Here is a 22,395-nt window from a genome sequence, read left to right as displayed (position 1 = left end):
GAGAGGCAGACAGTCACAAGCCAATAAGAGAGGGCAAGCAGGCTCTGTGTCTAGTGCTGGTCGTGGAGACGGTGCATCCTCATCAGCACGTGGCCATGGGACACGCTTGGCCTTTTTTTCGGCAGCTGGCCGTGTTGAGCCGCAACATGCGGAAGACTTGGTCGAGTGGATGACCAAGCCGTCCTCATCCTCCTCATCCTCTCTCACCCATGCCCAGGGTGCTTTGTCTGGCAAAGCAGCGGCCTCTTCCCTCAGCTCAATGTCATCAGTGACTCCTTCCCTAGCTCCACCATGTCCTCATGAGGATTCCCTCGAACTGTTTGACCACAGTGTTGGGTACATGCTCCAGGAGGATGCCCAGCGTTTGGAAGGCTCTGATGACGATACTGAGCTCGATGAAGGCAGTAACATGAGCACGGACAGAGGGGGTGCCCAAGAAGGACAGCAATCTGGCAGTCATGCTCCCCCTGCTGCAGCATACTGCCAGGTTTGCTCCAGTGATGAGGAGGGAGGGGATGATGAGGTCACTGACTCAACGTGGGTGCCTGATAGGAGAGAGGAGGAGGAGGAGGAGGAGGAGGAGGAGGAGGCGGTGGCACATCACCAACGAGGCAGGATGCCCTCCAGGGGCCAGCCTAAGGGCAGCACATTGACTGCATCACACCCCAAAGCTCCACATGTGCAGGGCGCTGCAGTCTCTGCGCGTTATTCAAAAAGTTCTTTGGTGTGGGCCTTTTTTGAGACGAGTGCATCAGATCGCACCGCTGCTATTTGCAACATATGTCTCAAGCGTATCTCGCGTGGCCAAAACATCTCCCGCTTGGGTACCACATGCTTGACCAGACATATGTTGACCTGCCATGCAGTTCGTTGGCAAGCGTATCTAAAAGACCCACACCAAAGAACAAAGAGGATCTCTCCTTGCTCCTCATCAGCTGAGATTTCCAACCCCACTAGACCTTCAGTCCTCTCTGAGACCTGCAGTGAGAGGAATGAAGGTGTAGAATTAGGTGTGTCACAGCCAAGTACTTGTGGGCAATCTGCTTTTGGTACACCGACGTCAGATTGTACCAGGCAAATTTCCCTGCCCCAGCTGCTGCACCGCCGAAAGAAGTTTGCTCCCAGCCATCCACATGCCCAGCGGTTGAATGCTAGCTTGGCAAAATTGCTAGCACTTCAACTGCTGCCTTTTCAGTTGGTAGACTCTGCCCCCTTCCGTGAGTTTGTGGAATGTGCGGTTCCTCAGTGGCAGGTACCCAAACGCCACTTTTTCTCACGGAAGGCGATTCCGGCTCTCTACCGGCATGTGGAAGGCAATGTCCATGCCTCGCTGGACAGGGCGGTCAGCGGTAAGGTGCATATTACCGCTGACTCATGGTCCAGCAGGCATGGACAGGGACGTTACCTAAGTTTCACGGCGCATTGGGTGACTCTGCTGGCAGCTGGGAAGGATGCAGGACCAGGTGCAGTAGTGTTGGAGGTTGTTCCGCCACCACGCCTCCAAAATGCTGATTGTGACACACCTCTCTCCTCCACCCCCTCCTCTTCTTCTTCCTCCATGGCCTCTTCCTCGGAACCAGCGGTGCTCCGTAGGCGTTCAAGGGGCTACGCAAGTACGCAGGCCAAAAGATGCCATGCGGTGCTTGAGCTGGTGTGCTTGGGGGACAGGAGCCACACTGGGGCAGAGGTTTTGTCAGCTCTGCAGGGGCAGGTTCAGAGGTGGTTGACGCCACGCCAACTTAAGGCAGGAATGGTGGTTTGCGACAATGGCACCAACCTCCTCTCTGCCCTCCGACAGGGACAAATGACCCATGTGCCCTGTTTGGCTCACGTCCTTAACTTGGTGGTGCAGCGGTTCTTGGGCAGGTACCCGGGCTTACAGGATGTCCTGAGGCAGGCCAGGAAAGTCTGTGTGCATTTCCGCCGGTCATATAATGCCAGTGCTCGGCTGACGGACCTCCAAAAGGAGTTTAACCTGCCCAAGAACCGCCTAATCTGTGACATGCCCACCAGGTGGAACTCAACGTTGGCCATGCTGCAGCGGCTGCACACGCAGCAGAGGGCCATCAATGAGTACCTGTGCGACTATGGCACCAGGACAGGGTCAGGGGAGCTTGGTTTTTTTTCCCCACGCCAGTGGGCCATGATCAGGGATGCATGCACTGTCCTGTCACCATTCGAGGAGGCCACAAGGATGGTGAGCAGTGACAGTGCATGCATCAGTGACACTGTCCCCCTTGTCCACCTGTTGGAGCACACGCTGCGTGGAATAATGGACAGGGCACTTGAGGCAGAACAGAGGCAGGAAGAGGAGGACTTCCTTAGCTCTCAAGGCCCCCTTTATCCAGACAGTGTTCCTGCGTGCCCGCCGATCACACAGGAAGAGGACGAGGAGGAAGAGGAGGAGGAGGAAGATTGTGTCAGTATGGAGGTGGAGCCTGGCACTCAGCATCAGCAGCAGTCTTTAAGGGATCAGTCCCAAGAAACACATGGACTTGTACGTGGCTGGGAGGAGGTGGCTGCGGACCATGTCGTTCTTAGTGACCCAGAGGACTCCGGACCGAATGCCTCAGCAAACCTACGCTGCATGGCCTCCCTGATCCTGCAAAGCCTGCGTAAGGATCCTCGTATTCGTGGTATCAAGGAGAAGGACCAATACTGGCTGGCAACCCTCCTTGATCCACGTTACAAGGGTAAGGTTGCGGACCTTATCTTGCCATCGCAGAGGGAGCAGAGGATGAAACATCTTTGGGAGGCCTTGCAGAAAGGTCTGTGCAACGCGTTCCCAGAGACTGGGAGGTTACAAACTCCTGTTTCTGGACAACGTGTTGCTGAGGCTTCGGTCAGTCAAAGAAGGAGCGGTGGAGAAGGTGGCTGTCTGACCGATGCGTTCAGACAATTTTTTGGTCCGCAGCCCCAAGGTATGATCGGTTCCAGCAACCATCGCCAGCGTCTGTTTTACATGGTGCAGGAATACCTAGGGGCAAGATCAGACTTGGACACCTTTCCCACCGAAAATCCTCTGGGTTACTGGGTCTTGAGGATGGATCACTGGCCAGAGCTTGCACAGTATGCAATTGAGCTACTGGCCTGTCCTGCATCCAGCGTTCTTTCGGAACGCACATTCAGTGCTGCTGGAGGCGTGGTAACCGATCACAGGGTGCGTCTGTCCACCGACTCGGTCGATCGGCTGACCTTCATAAAAATGAATGAGTCTTGGATCACCACCAGCTACCAAGCACCTGATGCTGATGTAACCGAATAATTTTTTTTGAAATCTCAGATCCCTTCAAAGACTGCCTATGCTGATGCTGAGTGACTATCCCTGAGTAATTATCCTCTTCCTCCTCAATCATCACGCTGATAGCTTGTAAGAACATTTTTGGTTCTGGGCGCCACCACCAGTGCCTAAGGCACAATTTTTCAGCCCCTGTTTAACAGGGGCGTGTAATTACAATTTTTGATGTAATACTTTGCAGCAGGGCTCGTTCCTGCATTCCAACTAGAGTGTCTGTGAGGGGTTGCAGTGTTGTGGCACCAGCACCAGTGCCTAAGGCCCAATTTTTCTGCCCCTGTCTAACAGGGGCGTGTAATTACAATTTTTGATGCAATACTTTGCAGCAGGGCTCGTTCCTGCGTTCCAACTAGAGTGTCTGTGAGGGGTTGCAGTGTTGTGGCACCAGCACCAGTGCCTAAGGCCCAATTTTTCTGCCCCTGTCTAACGGGGGCGTGTAATTACAATTTTTGATGCAATACTTTGCAGCAGGGCTCGTTCCTGCGTTCCAACTAGAGTGTCTGTGAGGGGTTGCAGTGTTGTGGCACCAGCACCAGTGCCTAAGGCCCAATTTTTCTGCCCCTGTCTAACAGGGGCGTGTAATTACAATTTTTGAAGCAATACTTTGCAGCAGGGCTCGTTCCTGCGTTCCAACTAGAGTGTCTGTGAGGGGTTGCAGTGTTGTGGCACCAGCACCAGTGCCTAAGGCCTAATTTTTCAGCTCCTGTTCAACAGGGGCATGTAATTACAATTCTTGATCTAATATTTCACAGCAGGGCCCTGTGAGGGCTTACAGTGTTGTGGACACAGCAATACCTAAGGCTCAAATTTCTGCTGAGTATATAGGGCAGGACCCTACTTTCAAACATCTAACTTACAAATGACTCCTACTTGCAAACGGAAGGAGACAACAGGAAGTGAGATGAAATCTACCCCTAGGAAGGGAAATTCTCTCCTGTAAGAGTTAATATGGGAAAACAATTTCTCCTTTCCACTGATGCTTTCCAATCCTTGTTCCACAAAAAAACCCAAATTTTCAAAAAACATTTTTCATTGGGACAAAAAAGTGAGGTGAAATCTTCTGAAGAGGAGGAAAGACAGCAAAACAAATGTCACAGGGGTGATAACCCTTCCCTATGTTTTCCAAAAAGCTTAGAAAAGATTTTTTGGCTGGAGCTAAACACGTTAAAAATGTTCAAAATTACAAACAGATTCTACTTAACAACAAACCTACAGTCCCTGTCTTGTTTGCACTGCTGTTCAGAGTATATAGGGCCTGGTGGCCCCACACCTTTCCTTATTTTAATTTGGGTGCGGGGTTCCCCTTAAAATCCATACAAGACCCAAAGGGCCTGGTAATGGACTGGGGGGTACCCATGCCGTTTGTCTCACTGATTTTCATCCATATTGCCATGACCCGACATGACATTAAACCCGCAAGCAGTTTTAAATGAGATTTTTTCCTTTAAAAATGACATTTGGTGCAGGGACTGTTCTAAACATGGGAAACACGCGTCACTTTACAGGCATACTTTAGACACCCCCCAGGTACGATATTTAAAGGAATATTTCACTTTTTTTTTTTACTTTAAGCATCATTAAAATCACTGCTCCCGAAAAAACGGCCGTTTTTAAAAGTTTTTTTTGCATTGATACATGTCCCCTGGGGTAGGACCCGGGTCCCCAAACCCTTTTTAGGACAATACCATGCAAATTAGACTTTAAAATGAGCACTTTTGATTTCGAACGTTCGAGTCCCATAGACGTCAATGGGGTTCTAACGTTCGTGCGAACTTTCGGTCCGTTCGCGGGTTCTGGTGCGAACCGAACCGGGGGGTGTTCGGCTCATCCCTAGTCATAGTACCTGTGTAGTGTGAGTACCTGAGTGTTGTCTGAGTAGTGTGTGTGGATCGTTAGTACTTGTGTATTGTGTACTGTATACTTGTGTGTTGTGAGTGCTCTGCGAGTGCACAAAGTTCTGTGAGTGGTCTGCGAGTGCACGTAGTTCTGCGAGTGATCTGCAAATGCACGTAGTTGTGCCAGTGGTCTGCGAGTGCACGTAGCTCTCCGAGTGCATATAGTTCTGCGAGTGGTCTACGCGTGCACGTAGGTCTGCGCGTGCACGTAGGTCTGCGAGCGCACGTAGTTCTGCGAGTACCTGTGTATTGTCTTCTTGAGTACCTGTGTATTGTCTTGAATATTAGTGCCAGGAAGCTAGTTGTTAGGTAATTAAGACAGGGTATAATCCCCAATCCTCATTAAATTTAATAAGTATGATGCTCAGCGGGTGTTGTTCATCTTGTGGCATGTATGCGTTCCTTGATCATCCGATCGAGGGTGAATACTGCTGTGCAAAATGTAAGCACATTGTTTCCCTGGAAGCCCAGGTTCTGAATCTGGGGAAGCAACTGTCAGCACTGAGAAGTGCCTCCATACTAAAGGAGAGCCAGGAACGTACACGGCAGGGGCCAGCACAGAGGTGGGTGGAGACAAAGAGGTGCAGGCACTAGCAAAGAGTAGATGAGTGACAGTCAGGAAGGGTAGAGGGGGAAGTCTAAGGGAGGCTGATCCAGGGCTGGAGCATCCCAAAAAGTACATTCCATTGAGTGACATTGGTGCAACCAGTCAGGGACCTGCACTGCTGGAGCTGGGGGACTCTCCTAGCTGCAAGGGAAAGAACTCCTCCAGTGAGAATGGGGGAAGCGAAGGGAAAGGAAAGACAGATTCTGGTGAGTTAAAACCAGAGTTGGTGGAACTGGTCTAAGTGGTGAGTTAAAACCAGAGTTGGTGGAACTGGTCTAAGTGGTGAGTTAAAACCAGGGTTGGTGGAACTGGTCTAAGTGGTGAGTTAAAACCAGAGTTGGTGGAACAGTTCTAAGTAGTGAGTTAAAACCAGAGTTGTTGGAACTGGTCTAAGTGGTGAGTTAAAACCAGATTTAGTGGAACTGGTCTAAGTGGTGAGTTAAAACTAGAGTTTAAAACAGGAGGTTATAACAGGGGTCATAGTACTTGTGTAGTGTGAGTACCTGAGTGTTTGAGTAGTGTGTGTGGATCGTTAGTACTTATGTATTGTGTACTGTATACTTGTGTGTTGAGAGTGCACGTAGGTCTGCGAGAGCACGTAGGTCTGCGTGTGCACGTAGTTCTGCGAGTGGTCTGCGATTGCATGTAATTCTGCGAGTGCACGTAGTTCTGCGAGAGTTCTGTGAGTGCACGTAGTTCTGCGTGAGTTCTGCGAGTGGACATAGTTCTGCGAGTGGTCAGTGAGTGGATGTAGTTCTGCGAGTGGTCAGTGAGTGGACGTAGTTCTGTGAGTGGACAGCGAGTGGACGTAGTTCTGTGAGTGGACAGTGACTGGACGTAGTTCTGCGAGTGGTCAGTGAGTGGACGTAGTTCTGCCAGTGGTCTGTGAGTGCACGTAGTTCTGCGAGTGGTCTGTGAGTGCACATAGTTCTGCGAGTGGTGTGCAAGTGCACGTAGTTCTGCCAGTGGTCTGCGAGTGCACGTAGCTCTGCGAGTGGTCTGCGAGTGCACGTAGTTCTGCGAGTGGTCTGTAAGTGCACTTAGTTCTGTGTGTGGTCAGCGAGTGCACGTAGTTCTGCGAGTGGTCTGCGAGTGCACGTAGTTCCTGTGAGTGCATGTAGTTCCTGTGAGTGCATGTAGTTCCTGCGAGTGCACATAGTTCTGCGAGTGCACGTAGTTCTGTGAGTGGTCTGTGAGTGGACCTAGTTCTGCGAGTGGTCTGTGAGTGCACGTAGTTCAGCGAGTGGTCTGCAAGTGCACGTAGTTCTGCCAGTGGTCTGCGAGTGGACGTAGTTCTGTGATTGGTCTGCGAGTGCACGTAGTTCTGCGAGTGGACGTAGTTCTGCGAGTGGCCTGCAAGTGCACGTAGTTCTGCCAGTGGTCTGCGAGTGCACGTAGTTCTGTGAGTGCACGTAAGTCTGCGAGTGCATTTAGTTCTGTGAGTGGTCTGCAAGTGCACGTAGGTCTGCGAGTGGTCTGCGAGTGGTCTGCGAGTGCACGAAGTTCTGCGAGTGGTCTGCGAGTGCACGTAGGTCTGCGAGTGGTCTTAGTGCACGTAGTTCTGCGAGTGGTCAGCAAGTGCACGTAGTTCTGCGAGTGGATGTAGTTCTGTTTAAAACAGGAGGTTATAACAGGGGTCATAGTACCTGTGTAGTGTGAGTACCTGAGTGTTGTCTGAGTAGTGTGTGTGGATCGTTAGTACTTGTGTATTGTGTACTGTATACTTGTGTGTTGTGAGTGCACGTAGGTCTGTGAGTGCATGTAGTTCTCCGAGTGGTCTGCGAGTGCATGTAGTTCTGCGAGTGCACGTAGTTCCGCAAGTGGTCTGCGAGTGCACATAGTTCTGCGAGTGCACGTAGTTCTGCGAGTGGTCTGCGAGTGGACGTAATTCTGCGAGTGGACGTAGTTCTGCGAGTGGTCTGTGAGTGCGCGTAGTTCTGCGAGTGGTCTGTGAGTGTGCGTAGTTCTGCGAGTGGTCTGTGAGTGCACGTAGTTCTGCGAGTGGTCTGCGAGTGCACGTAGTTCTGCCAGTGGTCTGCGAGTGCACGTAGCTCTGCGAGTGGTCTGCGAGTGCACGTAGTTCTGTAAGTGCATGTAGTTCTGCCAGTGGTCTGTAAGTGCACTTAGTTCTGTGTGTGTTCAGCGAGTGCACGTAGTTCTGCGAGTGCACGTAGTTCTGCGAGTGGTCTGCGAGTGCACGTAGTTCCTGCGAGTGCACGTAGTTCCTGCGAGTGCACATAGTTCTGTGAGTGCACGTAGTTCTGCGAGTGGTCTGTGAGTGCACGTAGTTCTGCGAGTGGTCTGTGAGTGCACGTAGTTCTGCGAGTGGTCTGCAAGTGCACGTAGTTCTGTCAGTGGTCTGCGAGTGGACGTAGTTCTGTGATTGGTCTGCGAGTGCACGTAGTTCTGCGAGTGGACGTAGTTCTGCGAGTGGCCTGCAAGTGCACGTAGTTCTGCGAGTGCACGTAGTTCTGTGAGTGCACGTAAGTCTGCGAGTGCATGTAGTTCTGTGAGTGGTTTGCAAGTGCGCGTAGTTCTGCGAGTGGTCTACGAGTGCACGTAGGTCTGCGAGTGGTCTTAGTGCACGTAGTTCTGCGAGTGGTCGGCAAGTGCACGTAGTTCTGCGAGTGGATGTAGTTCTGTGAGTGGCCTGCGAGTGCACGTAGCTCTGCGAGTGCATGTAGTTCTGCGAGTGGTCTGCGAGTGCACGTGGTTCTGCGAGTGCACTGCGAGTGCACGTAGTTCTGCGAGTGGTCTGCGAGTGCACGTAGTTCTGCGAGTGCACTGCGAGTGCACGTAGCTCTGCGAGTGGTCTGCGAGTGCATGTAGTTTTGCGAGTGCACGTAGGTCTGCGAGTGCACGTAGTTCTGCGAGTACCTGTGTATTGTCTTGTTGAGTACCTGTGTATTGTCTTGAGTATTAGTGTCAGGAAGCTAGTTGTTAGGTAATTTAGACAGGGTATAATCCCCAATCCTCATTAAATTTAATAGGTATGATGCCCAGCGGGTGTTGTTCATCTTGCGGCATGTATGCGTTCCTTGATCATCCGATCGAGGATGAATACTGCTGTTCAAAATGTAAGTGCATTGTTTCCCTGGAAGCCCAGGTTCTGAATCTGGGGAAGCAACTGTCGACAGGGCCAGCACAGAGGTGGGTGGAGACAAAGAGGTGCAGGCACTAGCAAAGAGTAGATGAGTGACAGTCAGGAAGGGTAGAGGGGGAAGTCTAAGGGAGGCTGATCCAGGGCTGGAGCATCCCAATAAGTACACTCCATTGAGTAAAACCAGAGTTGGTGGAACTGGTCTAAGTGGTGAGTTAAAATCAGAGTTTAAAACAGGGGGTTATAACAGGGGTCATAGTACCTGTGTTGTCTGAGTAGTGCGTGTGGATCGTTAGTACTTGTGTATTGTGTACTGTATACTTGTGTATTGTGAGTGCACGTAGGTCTGCGAGTGCACGTAGTTCTGCGAGTGGTCTGCGAGTGCACGTAGTTCTGCAAGTGGACGTAGTTCTGCAAGTGGTCTGCGAGTGCACGTAGTTCTGTCAGTGGTATGCGAGTGCACATAGCTCTGCGAGTGCACGTAGTTCTGCAAGTGGACGTAGTTCTGCAAGTGGTCTGCGAGTGCACGTAGTTCTGCCAGTGGTATGTGAGTGCACATAGCTCTGCGAGTGCATGTAGTTCTGCGAGTTGTCTGCGAGTGCACGTAGGTCTGCGAGTGCACGTAGGTCTGCGAGTACACGTAGGTCTGCGAGTGGATGTAGTTCTGCGAGTGGTCTGCGAGTGGACGTAGTTCTGCGAGTGGTCTGCGAGTGCACGTAGTTCTGCGAGTAATCTGCCAGTGCACATAGTTCTGCGAGTGCACGTAGTTCTGCCAGTGGTCTGCAAGTGCACATAGCTCTGCCAGTGCATGTAGTTCTGTGAGTGGTCTGCGAGTGCACGTAGTTCTGCGAGTGCATGTAGTTCTGTGAGTTGTCTGCGAGTGCACGTAGTTCTGCGAGTGCACGTAGTTCTGCGAGTGCACGTAGTTCTGCGAGTACCTGTGTATTGTCTTGTTGAGTACCTGTGTATTGTCTTGAGTATTAGTGTCAGGAAGCTAGCTCTTAGGTAATTTGGACAGGGTATAATCCCCAATCCTCATTAAATTTAATAGGTATGATGCCCAGCGGGTGTTGTTCATCTTGCGGCATGTATGCGTTCCTTGATCATCCGATCGAGGATGAATACTGCTGTGCAAAATGTAAGTGCATTGTTTCCCTGGAAGCCCAGGTTCTGAATCTGGGGAAGCAACTGGCGACAGGGCCAGCACAGAGGTGGGTGGAGACAAAGAGGTGCAGGCACTAGCAAAGAGTAGATGAGTGACAGTCAGGAAGGGTAGAGGGGGAAGTCTAATGCCGCGTACACACGAGCGGACTTTCTATCCTACTTGGTCCGGCACACTTTCCGACGGACTTTGTCCGCCAGGTGCGCCGGACTTTAAAACGAACGGACTTGCCCACACACGCCGGGATTTTCCGGCGGGCTAAGTCCGCCCGTCTTTCCGACGGACTTTCGCCGGAGTTCCGGCGGACTTTCAGAATGAACGGACTTGCCCACACACGGACAAGTCCGTTCATTTTGAACGTGACTCAGGTGCGACGGGACTAGAAAAGGATGTCAATCTTGCCGCTTTTATCGGCTAGATTGACACCTTGCGAGCCCCGTCGCGGGGCATACCAGGCCCTTAGGTCTGGTATGGATTATAAAGGGGAACCCCGCTACGCCGAAAAAACGGCGTGGGGTCCCCCTAAAATCCATACCAGACCCCGATCCGAGCACGCAGCCTGGCCGGTCAGGAAAGGGGGTGGGGACGAGCGAGCGCCCCCCCCCCTCCTGAACCGTACCAGGCCGCATGCCCTCAACATGGGGGGTGGGTGCTTTGGGGGAGGGGGGCGCCCTGCGCCCCCCCCCCAAAGCACCTTGTCCCCATGTTGATGAGGACAAGGGCCTCTTCCCGACAACCCTGGCCGTTGGTTGTCGGGGTCTGCGGGCGGGGGCTTATCGGAATCTGGGAGCCCCCTTTAATAAGGGGGCCCCCAGATCCCGGCCCCCCACCCTATGTAAATGAGTATGGGGTACATGGTACCCCTACCCATTTACCTAGGAAAAAAGTGTAAGTAATAAAACACACTACACAGGTTTTTAAAATATTTTATTAAACAGCTCCGGGGGGGGGATCTTCCTCCGGCTTCGGGGGTCTTCTTCCGGCTTCGGGGGTCCCTCCGCTTCATCTTCTCCCGGCGTCCGGTTGGTTCTTCTCCGCTCTCCGGCCTCTTCTCCCGGTGTCGCAGGTCTTCGGCCGGCCCCTCCGCTCTCTTCATGTAGCTCTATTGCGAGCGGAGGTCCAGACTTCTGGGCTTCTTGGCTTCTTGGCTTCTTGGCTTCTTGGCTTCTTGGCTTCTTGGCTTGGCTTGGCTTCTCTTCTCTTCCCCCAGATGTTGACACGACGCTCTCTCCGGCTGGACTGGTTTCTGAGGGCTGCGTTGTGACTTATATAGGCGGAGACCCCGCCCCCATATGATGTCACAGTCCCTGGGCATGCTGGGACTGTGACGTTTTAGGGGGCGTGGTCGACCACGCCCCCCGACCACGCCCCCTAAAACGTCACAGTCCCAGCATGCCCAGGGACTGTGACATCATATGGGGGCGGGGTCTCCGCCTATATAAGTCACAACGCAGCCCTCAGAAACCAGTCCAGCCGGAGAGAGCGTCGTGTCAACATCTGGGGGAAGAGAAGAGAAGCCAAGCCAAGCCAAGAAGCCAAGAAGCCAAGAAGCCAAGAAGCCAAGAAGCCCAGAAGTCCGGACCTCCGCTCGCAATAGAGCTACATGAAGAGAGCGGAGGGGCCGGCCGAAGACCTGCGACACCGGGAGAAGAGGCCGGAGAGCGGAGAAGAACCAACCGGACGCCGGGAGAAGATGAAGCGGAGGGACCCCCGAAGCCGGAAGAAGACCCCCGAAGCCGGAGGAAGATCCCCCCCCCGGAGCTGTTTAATAAAATATTTTAAAAACCTGTGTAGTGTGTTTTATTACTTACACTTTTTTCCTAGGTAAATGGGTAGGGGTACCATGTACCCCATACTCATTTACATAGGGTGGGGGGCCGGGATCTGGGGGCCCCCTTATTAAAGGGGGCTCCCAGATTCCGATAAGCCCCCGCCCGCAGACCCCGACAACCAACGGCCAGGGTTGTCGGGAAGAGGCCCTTGTCCTCATCAACATGGGGACAAGGTGCTTTGGGGGGGGGGGCGCAGGGCGCCCCCCTCCCCCAAAGCACCCACCCCCCATGTTGAGGGCATGCGGCCTGGTACGGTTCAGGAGGGGGGGGGCGCTCGCTCGTCCCCACCCCCTTTCCTGACCGGCCAGGCTGCGTGCTCGGATCGGGGTCTGGTATGGATTTTAGGGGGACCCCACGCCGTTTTTTCGGCGTAGCGGGGTTCCCCTTTATAATCCATACCAGACCTAAGGGCCTGGTATGCCCCGCGCTCGCCGCAATAGGAAGATTTGTTTTTCCTATTGCAGCGAGCGCGAGATGCAATACCATCCCCTCGTGTCGTATTTGGTCTGTCGGACCAGCCTACACACGAGCGGGCTTTCCGTCGGACCAGCACACACACGAGCGGACTTTCCGCCCGAAACTGAGTCCGACGGAAAGATTTCAAACATGTTTGAAATCTAGGTCCGGCGGGCTTTTGGGAAGAAGTCCGCCGGAAAAGTCCGCCGCCGCCCACACACGGGCGGATTGTCCGGCACACTCTGGTCCGCCGGACCAAGTATGCCGGAAAGTCCGACCGTGTGTACGCGGCATTAGGGAGGCTGATCCAGGGCTGGAGCATCCCAATAAGTACACTCCATTGAGTAAAACCAGAGTTGGTGGAACTGGTCTAAGTGGTGAGTTAAAATCAGAGTTTAAAACAGGGGGTTATAACAGGGGTCATAGTACCTGTGTTGTCTGAGTAGTGCGTGTGGATCGTTAGTACTTGTGTATTGTGTACTGTATACTTGTGTATTGTGAGTGCACGTAGGTCTGCGAGTGCACGTAGTTCTGCAAGTGGACGTAGTTCTGCGAGTGGTCTGCGAGTGCACGTAGTTCTGTCAGTGGTATGCGAGTGCACATAGCTCTGCGAGTGCATGTAGTTCTGCGAGTTGTCTGCGAGTGCACGTAGGTCTGCGAGTACACGTAGGTCTGCGAGTGCACATAGTTCTGCGAGTAATCTGCCAGTGCACGTAGTTCTGCGAGTGGACGTAGTTTTGTGAGTGGTCTGCGAGTGCACGTAGTTCTGCCAGTGGTCTGCGAGTGCACATAGCTCTGCCAGTGCATGTAGTTCTGTGAGTGGTCTGCGAGTGCACGTAGTTCTGCGAGTGCATGTAGTTCTGTGAGTTGTCTGCGAGTGCACGTAGTTCTGCGAGTGCACGTAGTTCTGCGAGTGCACGTAGTTCTGCGAGTGGTCTGCGAGTGCACGTAGTTCTGCGAGTACCTGTGTATTGTCTTGTTGAGTACCTGTGTATTGTCTTGAGTATTAGTGTCACGAAGCTAGCTCTTAGGTAATTTGGACAGGGTATAATCCCCAATCCTCATTAAATTTAATAGGTATGATGCCCGGCGGGTGTTGTTCATCTTGCAGCATGTATGTGTTCCTTGATCATCCGATCGAGGGTGAATACTGCTGTTCAAAATGTAAGCGCATTGTTTCCCTGGAAGCCCTGGAAGTTCTGAATCTGGGGAAGCAACTGTCAGCACTGAGAAGTCCCTCCATACTAAAGGAGAGCCAGGAACGTACACGGCAGGTGCCGACAGGGGCCAGCACAGAGGTGGGTGGAGACAAAGAGGTGCAGGCACTAGCAAAGAGTAGATGGGTGACAGTCAAGAAGGGTAGAGGGGGACGTCTAAGGGAGGCCGATCCAGGGCTGGAGCATCCCAATAAGTACACTCCATTGAGTGACATTGGTGAAACCAGTCAGGGGCCTGCACTGCTGGAGCTGGGGGACTCTCCTAGCTGCCGGGGAAAGAACTCCTCCAGTGAGAATGGGGGGGAAGCGAAGGGAAAGGAAAGACAGATTCTGGTGGTAGGGGACTCAATTCTTAGAAGGACAGAGAGGCCAATCTGTAACAAAGACCTGAAGCGCCGAACAGTATGTTGTTTACCGGGCGCTCGGGTTCGGCACATCATGGATCTGGTGGACAGATTACTGGGAGGGGCTGGGGAAGACCAAGCTGTCATGGTGCACGTTGGCACCAATGACAAAGTCAGAGGCAGATGGAGTGTCCTAAGGAACGATTTTAGGGACTTAGGAGCTAAATTGAGGAAAGGACCTCCAAGGTAGTATTCTCAGGAACACTATCGGTACATCGAGCCACACCAGAAAGGCAGAGGGAGATGAGGGAAGTAAACAAGTGGCTGATGAGCTGGTGTAGTAAGGAGGGGTTTGAGTTCCTGGAGAACTGGGCTAACTTCTCAGTCGATAACCAGTACAGTACTATAGAAGGGACAGACTGCACCTAAATGAGGAGGGTGCAGATCAGCTGGGAAAGAAGATGGCCAAAAAGTTAGAAGGCAGGGGCGGACTGACCATTCGGCCACTCGGTCGCCGACCGAGGGCCCGATGTCAGGAGGGGCCCCATGAGCGGCTCAGTCAGCAGCGGAAAAAAGCCGCCCGCCGCACCGCACGAAAACCTGTCCTCCCGGATTATAACAGCTCCCGGCGCCGCGGCCAGCCCGCTGCCCAAGCAGACCTCGGCTTAGGGAGAGAGAGAGAGGCTCTGTCAGCAGGGCGGGGCAGGGAGCTCCACTGACGCTCTGACCCTGCCCCTCCCCTCCTCATGTAGTCTGAGTCTGTTCCTAATTAGAGCGTCTCTCCTGCACTTCTGAGAGCTCCGCTCTGGATCACAAAGATCACCGCCCCTACCGACGAGAGCTCCGCCCCCTACCGACGAGAGCTCCGCCCCCTACCGACGAGAGCTCCGCCCCCTACTGACGAGAGCTCCGCCCCCTACCGACGAGAGCTCCGCCCCCTACTGACGAGAGCTCCGCCCCCTACCGACAAGAGCTCCGCCCCCTACCGACGAAAGCTCCGCCCCTGGACCTCTGAGAGCGGGAGGTGAGCCCGACTGGTCAGGTAGGTCCTTCTGCCTACCGTATATACACGGCCTGTAGACCCTTTTTTTCCCTAAACCATCCCTGGAAATGTTGTTTAGCTCCCTGTATAGCTGTGCATTGCTGAAAGTTTAAATTTTAAAACTGGCTACCTGGTTATCTCCTGTAGTCGCATCCCCAGTCTCTGGTTATCTCCTGTAGTCGCATCCCCAGTCTCTGGTTATCTCCTGTAGTCGCATCCCCAGTCTCTGGTTATCTCCTGTAGTCGCATTCGCAGTCTGGTCATTTCCTGTAGTCGCATCCCCAGTCTCTGGTTATCTTCTGTAGTCGCATTCACAGTCTGGTCATCTCCTATAGTCGCATTCGCAGTCTGGTCATTTCCTGTAGTCGCATCCTCAGTCTCTGGTTATTTCCTGTAGTCGCATTCGCAGTCTGGTCATTTCCTGTAGTCGCATCCCCAGTCTCTGGTCATCTCCTGTAGTCGCATTCGCAGTCTCTGGTTATCTCCTGTAGTCACATTCGCAGTCTGGTTATTTCCTGTAGTCGCATTCGCAGTCTGGTTATTTCCTGTAGTCGCATTCACAGTCTCTGGTTATCTCCTGTAGTCGCATTCGCAGTCTGGTTATCTCCTGTAGTCGCATCCCCAGTCTCTGGTCATCTTCTGTAGTCGCATTTGCAGTCTCTGGTTATCTCCTATAGTCGCATCCCCATTCTCTGGTTATCTCCTGTAGTCGCATTCGCAGTCTGGTCATTTCCTGTAGTCGCATCCCCAGTCTCTGGTTATTTCCTGTAGTCACATTCGCAGTCTGGTCATTTCCTGTAGTCGCATTCGCAGTCTGGTCATTTCCTGTAGTCGCATCCCCAGTCTCTGGTTATTTCCTGTAGTCGCATTCGCAGTCTGGTTATCTCCTGTAGTCGCATCCCCAGTCTCTGGTCATCTCCTGTAGTCGCATCCCCAGTCTCTGGTCATCTCCTGTAGTCGCATTCGCAGTCTGGTTATTTCCTGTAGTCGCATTCGCAGTCTGGTTATTTCCTGTAGTCGCATTCGCAGTCTCTGGTTATCTCCTGTAGTCGCATTCGCAGTCTGGTTATTTCTTGTAGTTGCATTCGCAGTCTCTGGTTATTTCCTGTAGTCGCATCCCCAGTCTCTGGTCATCTCCTGTAGTCGCATCCCCAGTCTCTGGTCATCTCCTGTAGTCGCATTTGCAGTCTCTGGTTATCTCCTGTAGTCGCATTTGCAGTCTCTGGTTATCTCCTATAGTCGCATCCCCAGTCTCTGGTTATCTCCTGTAGTCGCATTCGCAGTCTGGTCATTTCCTGTAGTCGCATCCCCAGTCTCTGGTTATTTCCTGTAGTCACATTCGCAGTCTGGTCATTTCCTGTAGTCGCATTCGCAGTCTGGTCATTTCCTGTAGTCGCATCCCCAGTCTCTGGTTATTTCCTGTAGTCGCATTCGCAGTCTGGTCATTTCCTGTAGTCGCATTCGCAGTCTGTTCATTTCCTGTAGTCGCATCCCCAGTCTCTGGTTATTTCCTGTAGTCGCATTCGCAGTCTGGTCATTTCCTGTAGTCGCATTTGCAGTCTGGTCATTTCCTGTAGTCGCATTCGCAGTCTGGTTATCTCCTGTAGTCGCATCCCCAGTCTCTGGTTATCTCCTGTAGTCACATTCGCAGTCTGGTTATTTCCTGTAGTCGCATTCGCAGTCTCTGGTTATCTCCTGTAGTCACATTCGCAGTCTGGTTATTTCCTGTAGTCGCATTCGCAGTCTGGTTATTTCCTGTAGTCGCATTCGCAGTCTCTGGTTATCTCCTGTAGTCGCATCCCCAGTCTCTGGTTATTTCCTGTAGTCGCATTCGCAGTCTGGTTATTTCCTGTAGTCGCATTCGCAGTCTCTGGTAATCTCCTGTAGTCGCATTCGCAGTCTCTGGTTATCTCCTGTAGTCACATTCGCAGCCTGGTTATTTCCTGTAGTCGCATTCACAGTCTGGTTATTTCCTGTAGTCGCATTCGCAGTCTCTGGTTATTTCCTGTAGTTGCATTCGCAGTCTGGTCATCTCCTATAGTCGCATTCTCAGTCTGGTTATTTCCTGTAGTCGCATCCCCAGTCTCTGGTCATCTCCTGTAGTCGCATTCGCAGTCTGGTCATCTCCTATAGTCGCATTCGCAGTCTGTTTTTTTCCTGTAGTCATATCCCCAGTCTCTGGTTATTTCCTGTAGTCGCATTCGCAATCTGGTTATCTCCTGTAGTCGCATTCGCAGTCTCTGGTTATTTCCTGTAGTCGCATTCGCAGTCTGGTCATCTCCTATAGTCGCATTCACAGTCTGGTTATTTCCTGTAGTCGCATTCGCAGTCTCTGGTTATCTCCTGTAGTCGCATTCACAGTCTGGTTATCTCCTGTAGTCGCATTTGCAGTTTGGTTATCTACTGTAGTCGCATCCCCAGTCTCTGGTCATCTCCTATAGTCGCATTCACAGTCTGGTTATTTCCTGTAGTCACATTCGCAGTCTGGTTATTTCCTGTAGTTGCATTCACAGTCTCTGGTTATTTCCTGTAGTCGCATTCGCAGTCTGGTTATCTCCTGTAGTCGCATCCCCAGTCTCTGGTCATTTCCTGTAGTCGCATTTGCAGTGTCTGGTTATCTCCTGTAGTCACATCCCCAGTCTCTGGTTATTTCCTGTAGTCGCATTCGCAGTCTGGTTATTTCCTGTAATCGCATTCGAAGTCTCTGGTTATTTCCTGTAGTCGCATTCGCAGTCTGGCCATCTCCTGTAGTCGCATCCCCAGTCTCTGGCCATCTCCTGTAGTCACATTCGCAGTCTCTGGTCATCTCCTGTAGTCGCATCCCCAGTCTCTGGTTATTTCCTGTAGTCGCATTTGCAGTCTCTGGTTATCTCCTGTAGTCGCATTCGCAGTCTCTGGTTATCTCCTGTAGTCGCATCCCCAGTCTCTGGTTATTTCCTGTAGTCACATTCGCAGTCTGGTTATTTCCTGTAGTCACATTCACAGTCTGGTTATTTCCTGTAGTCGCATTCGCAGTCTCTGGTTATCTCCTGTAGTCGCATCCCCAGTCTCTGGTTATTTCCTGTAGTCGCATTCGCAGTCTGGTTATTTCCTGTAGTCGCATTCGCAGTCTCTGGTTATTTCCTGTAGTCGCATCCCCAGTCTCTGGTCATCTCCTGTAGTCACATTCGCAGTCTCTGGTTATCTCCTGTAGTCGCATTCGCAGTCTCTGGTTATTTCCTGTAGTCACATTCGCAGTCTGGTTATTTCATGTAGTCGCATCCCCAGTCTCTGGTCATCTCCTGTAGTCACATTCGCAGTCTCTGGTTATCTCCTGTAGTCGCATTCGCAGTCTCTGGTTATTTCCTGTAGTCACATTCACAGTCTGGTTATCTCCTGTAGTCGCATTCGCAGTCTCTGGTTATCTCCAGTAGTCGCATCCCCAGTCTCTGGTTGTCTCCTGTAGTCGCATTCGCAGTCTGGTTATTTCCTGTAGTCGCATCCCCAGTCTCTGGTTATTTCCTGTAGTCGCATTCACAGTCTGGTTATTTCCTGTAGTCGCATCCCCAGTCTCTGGTTATCTCCTGTAGTCGCATTCGCAGTCTCTGGTTATTTCCTGTAGTCGCATTCGCAGTCTTTGGTCATCTCCTGTAGTCATTTATGATATCTATGGCTATGCATATTTATTGAATCCATATTAAGCACTATATTTGATTGGCTGTTTGCTTCTGCTTAGGCCTGGCAAACACGCACAATCGCACATGATGATGACTTCATCATCATGTGCGTGATTGTGATTGTGCGTGTGTGCCAAGCAGAAGCAGCCAAATATAGTGCACAATATGGATTAAATAAATAGTGGGAAGAATGTTCCTTACATTGGTGGTCAGTGAGAAGAATGTTCCTTACATTATTGATCAGTGAAAAGAATGTTCCTTACATTGGTGATCAGTGGGAAGAATGTTCCTTACATTGGTGGTCAGTGGGAAGAATGTTCCTTACATTGGTGGTCAGTGAGAAGAATGTTCCTTACATTGGTGGTCAGTGAGAAGAATGTTCCTTACATTGGTGGTCAGTGAGAAGAATGTTCCTTACATTAGTGATCAGTGAAAAGAATGTTCCTTACATTGGTGGTCAGTGGGAAGAATGTTCCTTACATTGGTGGTCAGTGGGAAGAATGTCCCTTACATTGGTGGTCAGTGGGAAGAATGTTCCTTACATTGGTGATCAGTGGGAAGAATGTTCCTTACATTGGTGGTCAGTGAGAAGAATGTTCCTTACATTGGTGGTCAGTGAGAAGAATGTTCCTTACATTGGTGGTCAGTGAGAAGAATGTTCCTTACATTGGTGGTCAGTGAGAAGAATGTTCCTTACATTGGTGATCAGTGAGAAGAATGTTCCTTACATTGGTGGTCAGTGGGAAGAATGTTCCTTACATTGGTGGCCACTCTGTGCGAAACGAGCTGCACAGTGAAGGTAAGTATGACGTGTTTGTTATTTAAAAAAAAAAAAAAAAACGAGCCTTTACAATCACTTTAGTTTTGGAAAGTTACCGTTGTTGCACTTTCTTTAATGTAATTCTATTCCAGATGGTAGTATTGGGGACATTACTGGTAGGTTGACCAAAGCGCATAAACCCAAGGTAAGTATAGTGGCAAGTCCTAGTTGCAATCTCAGAACACCCAATAAGAGCCGATAATATGTGACTGGTCTAAACTATGTGGCATGTTCACCAATGCCAGGAGCCTGGCAGACAAGATGGGTGAACTAGAGATACTGTTGCCAGAAGAGGATTTGGATTTTGTGGGAATTTCAGAGACCTGGTTCAACAGCTCTCATGATTGGCTGGCAAACATTCAAGGGTATACCCTTTATCGCAAGGATAGAGAGGGTAAAGAAGGGGAGGGGTATGCCTATATATCAAGAATAATGTACAAGTGAATGTGAGAGATGACATCACTGAGGGAGCTAGGGAGGAGGTGGAATCCTTATGGGTAGAGCTCCAAAGGGATGAAGCTAAGGGGAAAATAATACTGGGAGTATGCTATAGGCCCCCTAACCTGAGGGAGGAAGGGGAGACAGATCTCCTATCACAATTTGGATTAGCAGCAAGGATGGGAAGTGTTATCATAATGGGGGATTTTAATTATCCAATTATAGACTGGGCGGAGGGAACCGAGGAAAAGAGGTTTAACCTTAAACTACGTAGAGGGTTCTTTACTGTAATGCCCTGTACACACGGTCAGATTTTCCGACAGAAAATGTGTGATAGGACCTTGTTGTGGGAAATTCCGACCGTGTGTGGGCTCCATCACACATTTTCCATCGGATTTTCCGACACACAAAGTTTGAGTGCTTGCTATAAAATTTTCCGACAACAAAATCCGTTGTCGGAATTTCCGATCGTGTGTACACAAATCCAACGCACAAAGTGCCACGCAAGCTCAGAATAAATAAAGAGATGAAAGCTATTGGCTACTGCCCCGTTATAGTCCCGACGTACGTGTTTTACGTCAGAATGATCGGATTTTCCGACAACTTTGTGTGACCGTGTGTATGCAAGGCAAGTTTGAGCCAACATCCGTCGGAAAAAATCCTAGGATTTTGTTGTCGGAATGTCCGATCAATGTCCGACCGTGTGTACGGGGCATAAGAGCGGCAAGGATGTGGAATTCCCTTCCACAGGCGGTGGTCTCAGCCGGGAGCATCGACAGCTTCAAGAAACTATTAGATAAGCACCTGAATGACCACAACATACAGGGATATACAATGTAATACTGACATATAATCACACACATAGGTTGGACTTGTGTCTTTTTTCAACCTCTCCTATGTAACTATGTAACATGCTGAATCTGGCAGCGGGTGACGGTGGCAAATAACTTGTGGCATCTGGCAGCAGGTGATGGTGACAAGTGACATGCTGAATCTGGCACCAGGTGATAGTGATAAGTGACATGTGGCATCTGGCAGCAGGTGACAGTGATAAGTGACATGTTGCTCTGAGCCCTGTGCTGATAATTAATACAGGGCTCTTTACAGAGGGAATGATCACTTTTTAAATTTTTCCTGCAAAGCAGGGAGAAGAACAAATCGATCTGCAGTAAAAAGCAGCACACACAGGAAACATAGTTGATTCCCACTGACACTCTTTCTTTAGACCCAGGGGGAGCGGTTTGCCGTCTTCGCCCTGGGCACCGAATGACCTTGTCCCGGCACTGCCCTGAGCATTTTGATTGGACAGATTTGGCTCCTATTGGGTTCGACATCTGAACTTCTTTGAAGTTTGCCAAACTCTGTTCTCTAAACCCGGAGCAGCTGAGCTCAGTGATAATAGAGAATAGGGACAGACAGTGAGAATCCCCCCAATATACACATGTATTAGTATGAAGCTGATGAGAAAAGGAAAAACGGCGCCGTGTGTCTCACCCGGTGATGAAATAACGGCTTTTACGAACTCTCAGGGCTGTGATTGGTCCATCCAGTTGGTTTCCAGACTGTGAAAATCGCTTTCCAGCCTTACCGCCATATTCACCGGAGTACGAGGAGCTGCGCTGCTGAGCTGAGGAATAAAGGAGGCAAAACAGCTGTGACATCACTATTCTCTGTATATAATATATTATACAGGAGTGACATCACCACTCTCCAGATATAAGATATACTATAGAAGAGTGACATCACTATTTTCTATATATAATATATTACACAGGAGTGACATCACCACTCTCCAGATATAAGATATACTATAGAAGAGTGACATCACTATTTTCTATATATAATATATTATACAGAAGTGACATCACCACTCTCCAGATATAAGATATACTATAGAAGAGTGACATCACTATTTTCTATATATAATATATTATACAGGAGTGACATCACCACTCTCCAGATATAAGAAGAGTGACATATGGTGACATGAGATGTGAATATATCAGATGAGAGAAGAGGATCTCTTACCTGCAGCGATGGCGCACACACTGACAAGGATCCACAGCAACATTCTGTCATAAAACAAAATTGACATTATTATATAATACATATACAGCAGAGCATCGCACCTCAAATACTGCACAACACTATCCCTAATACTGAAAGTATTGCCCCTCAAATACTGCACAACACTGTCCCCAGTACTGCAGAGCATCGCACCTCAAATACTGCGTAGAATTGCCCTCAGTAGTGCAGAGCATTGTAGCTTCAATACTGCACAACACTATCTCTAATACTGCGTAGCACCGCCCCCAGTCCTGCAGAGCATCGCACCTCAAACACCGCACAGCACCGCCCTCAGTCCTGCAGGGCATCGCACCTCAAACACCGCACAGCACCGCCCCCAGTCCTGCAGAGCATCGCACCTCAAACACCGCACAGCACCGCGCCCAGTCCTGCAGAGCATCACACCTCAAACACCGCACAGCATTGCCCCCAGTCCTGCAGAGCATCGCACCTCAAACACCGCA

The 22,395-nt window shown here is 50.8% G+C and overlaps 1 protein-coding gene across 1 annotated transcript in view; it reads right to left on the bottom strand.

Annotated features, from left to right (window-relative positions):
• LOC141148439 (zymogen granule membrane protein 16-like) overlaps nucleotides 1-22,172 on the bottom strand; it is a 28,890-nt gene extending 6,718 nt beyond the window's left edge. Inside the window, exons 1-3 of the mRNA XM_073635937.1 lie at nucleotides 22,085-22,172; nucleotides 21,893-21,936; nucleotides 21,359-21,491 (exon numbers count right to left, since the gene is read on the bottom strand). Coding sequence (XP_073492038.1) covers nucleotides 21,359-21,491; nucleotides 21,893-21,936; nucleotides 22,085-22,125 — 218 coding nt within the window. The 5' untranslated portion in view covers nucleotides 22,126-22,172. The remainder of the gene's footprint in view (nucleotides 1-21,358; nucleotides 21,492-21,892; nucleotides 21,937-22,084) is intronic.
• Nucleotides 22,173-22,395: the final 223 nt, after the last annotated feature.

The sequence above is a fragment of the Aquarana catesbeiana genome, linkage group LG06 (assembly GCF_042186555.1).
Source record: "Aquarana catesbeiana isolate 2022-GZ linkage group LG06, ASM4218655v1, whole genome shotgun sequence".
NCBI classification, from domain to species: Eukaryota; Metazoa; Chordata; class Amphibia; order Anura; family Ranidae; genus Aquarana; species Aquarana catesbeiana.
Note: the sequence above shows the minus strand (reverse complement) of the source record. Positions and strands in the feature narration are given on the sequence as shown.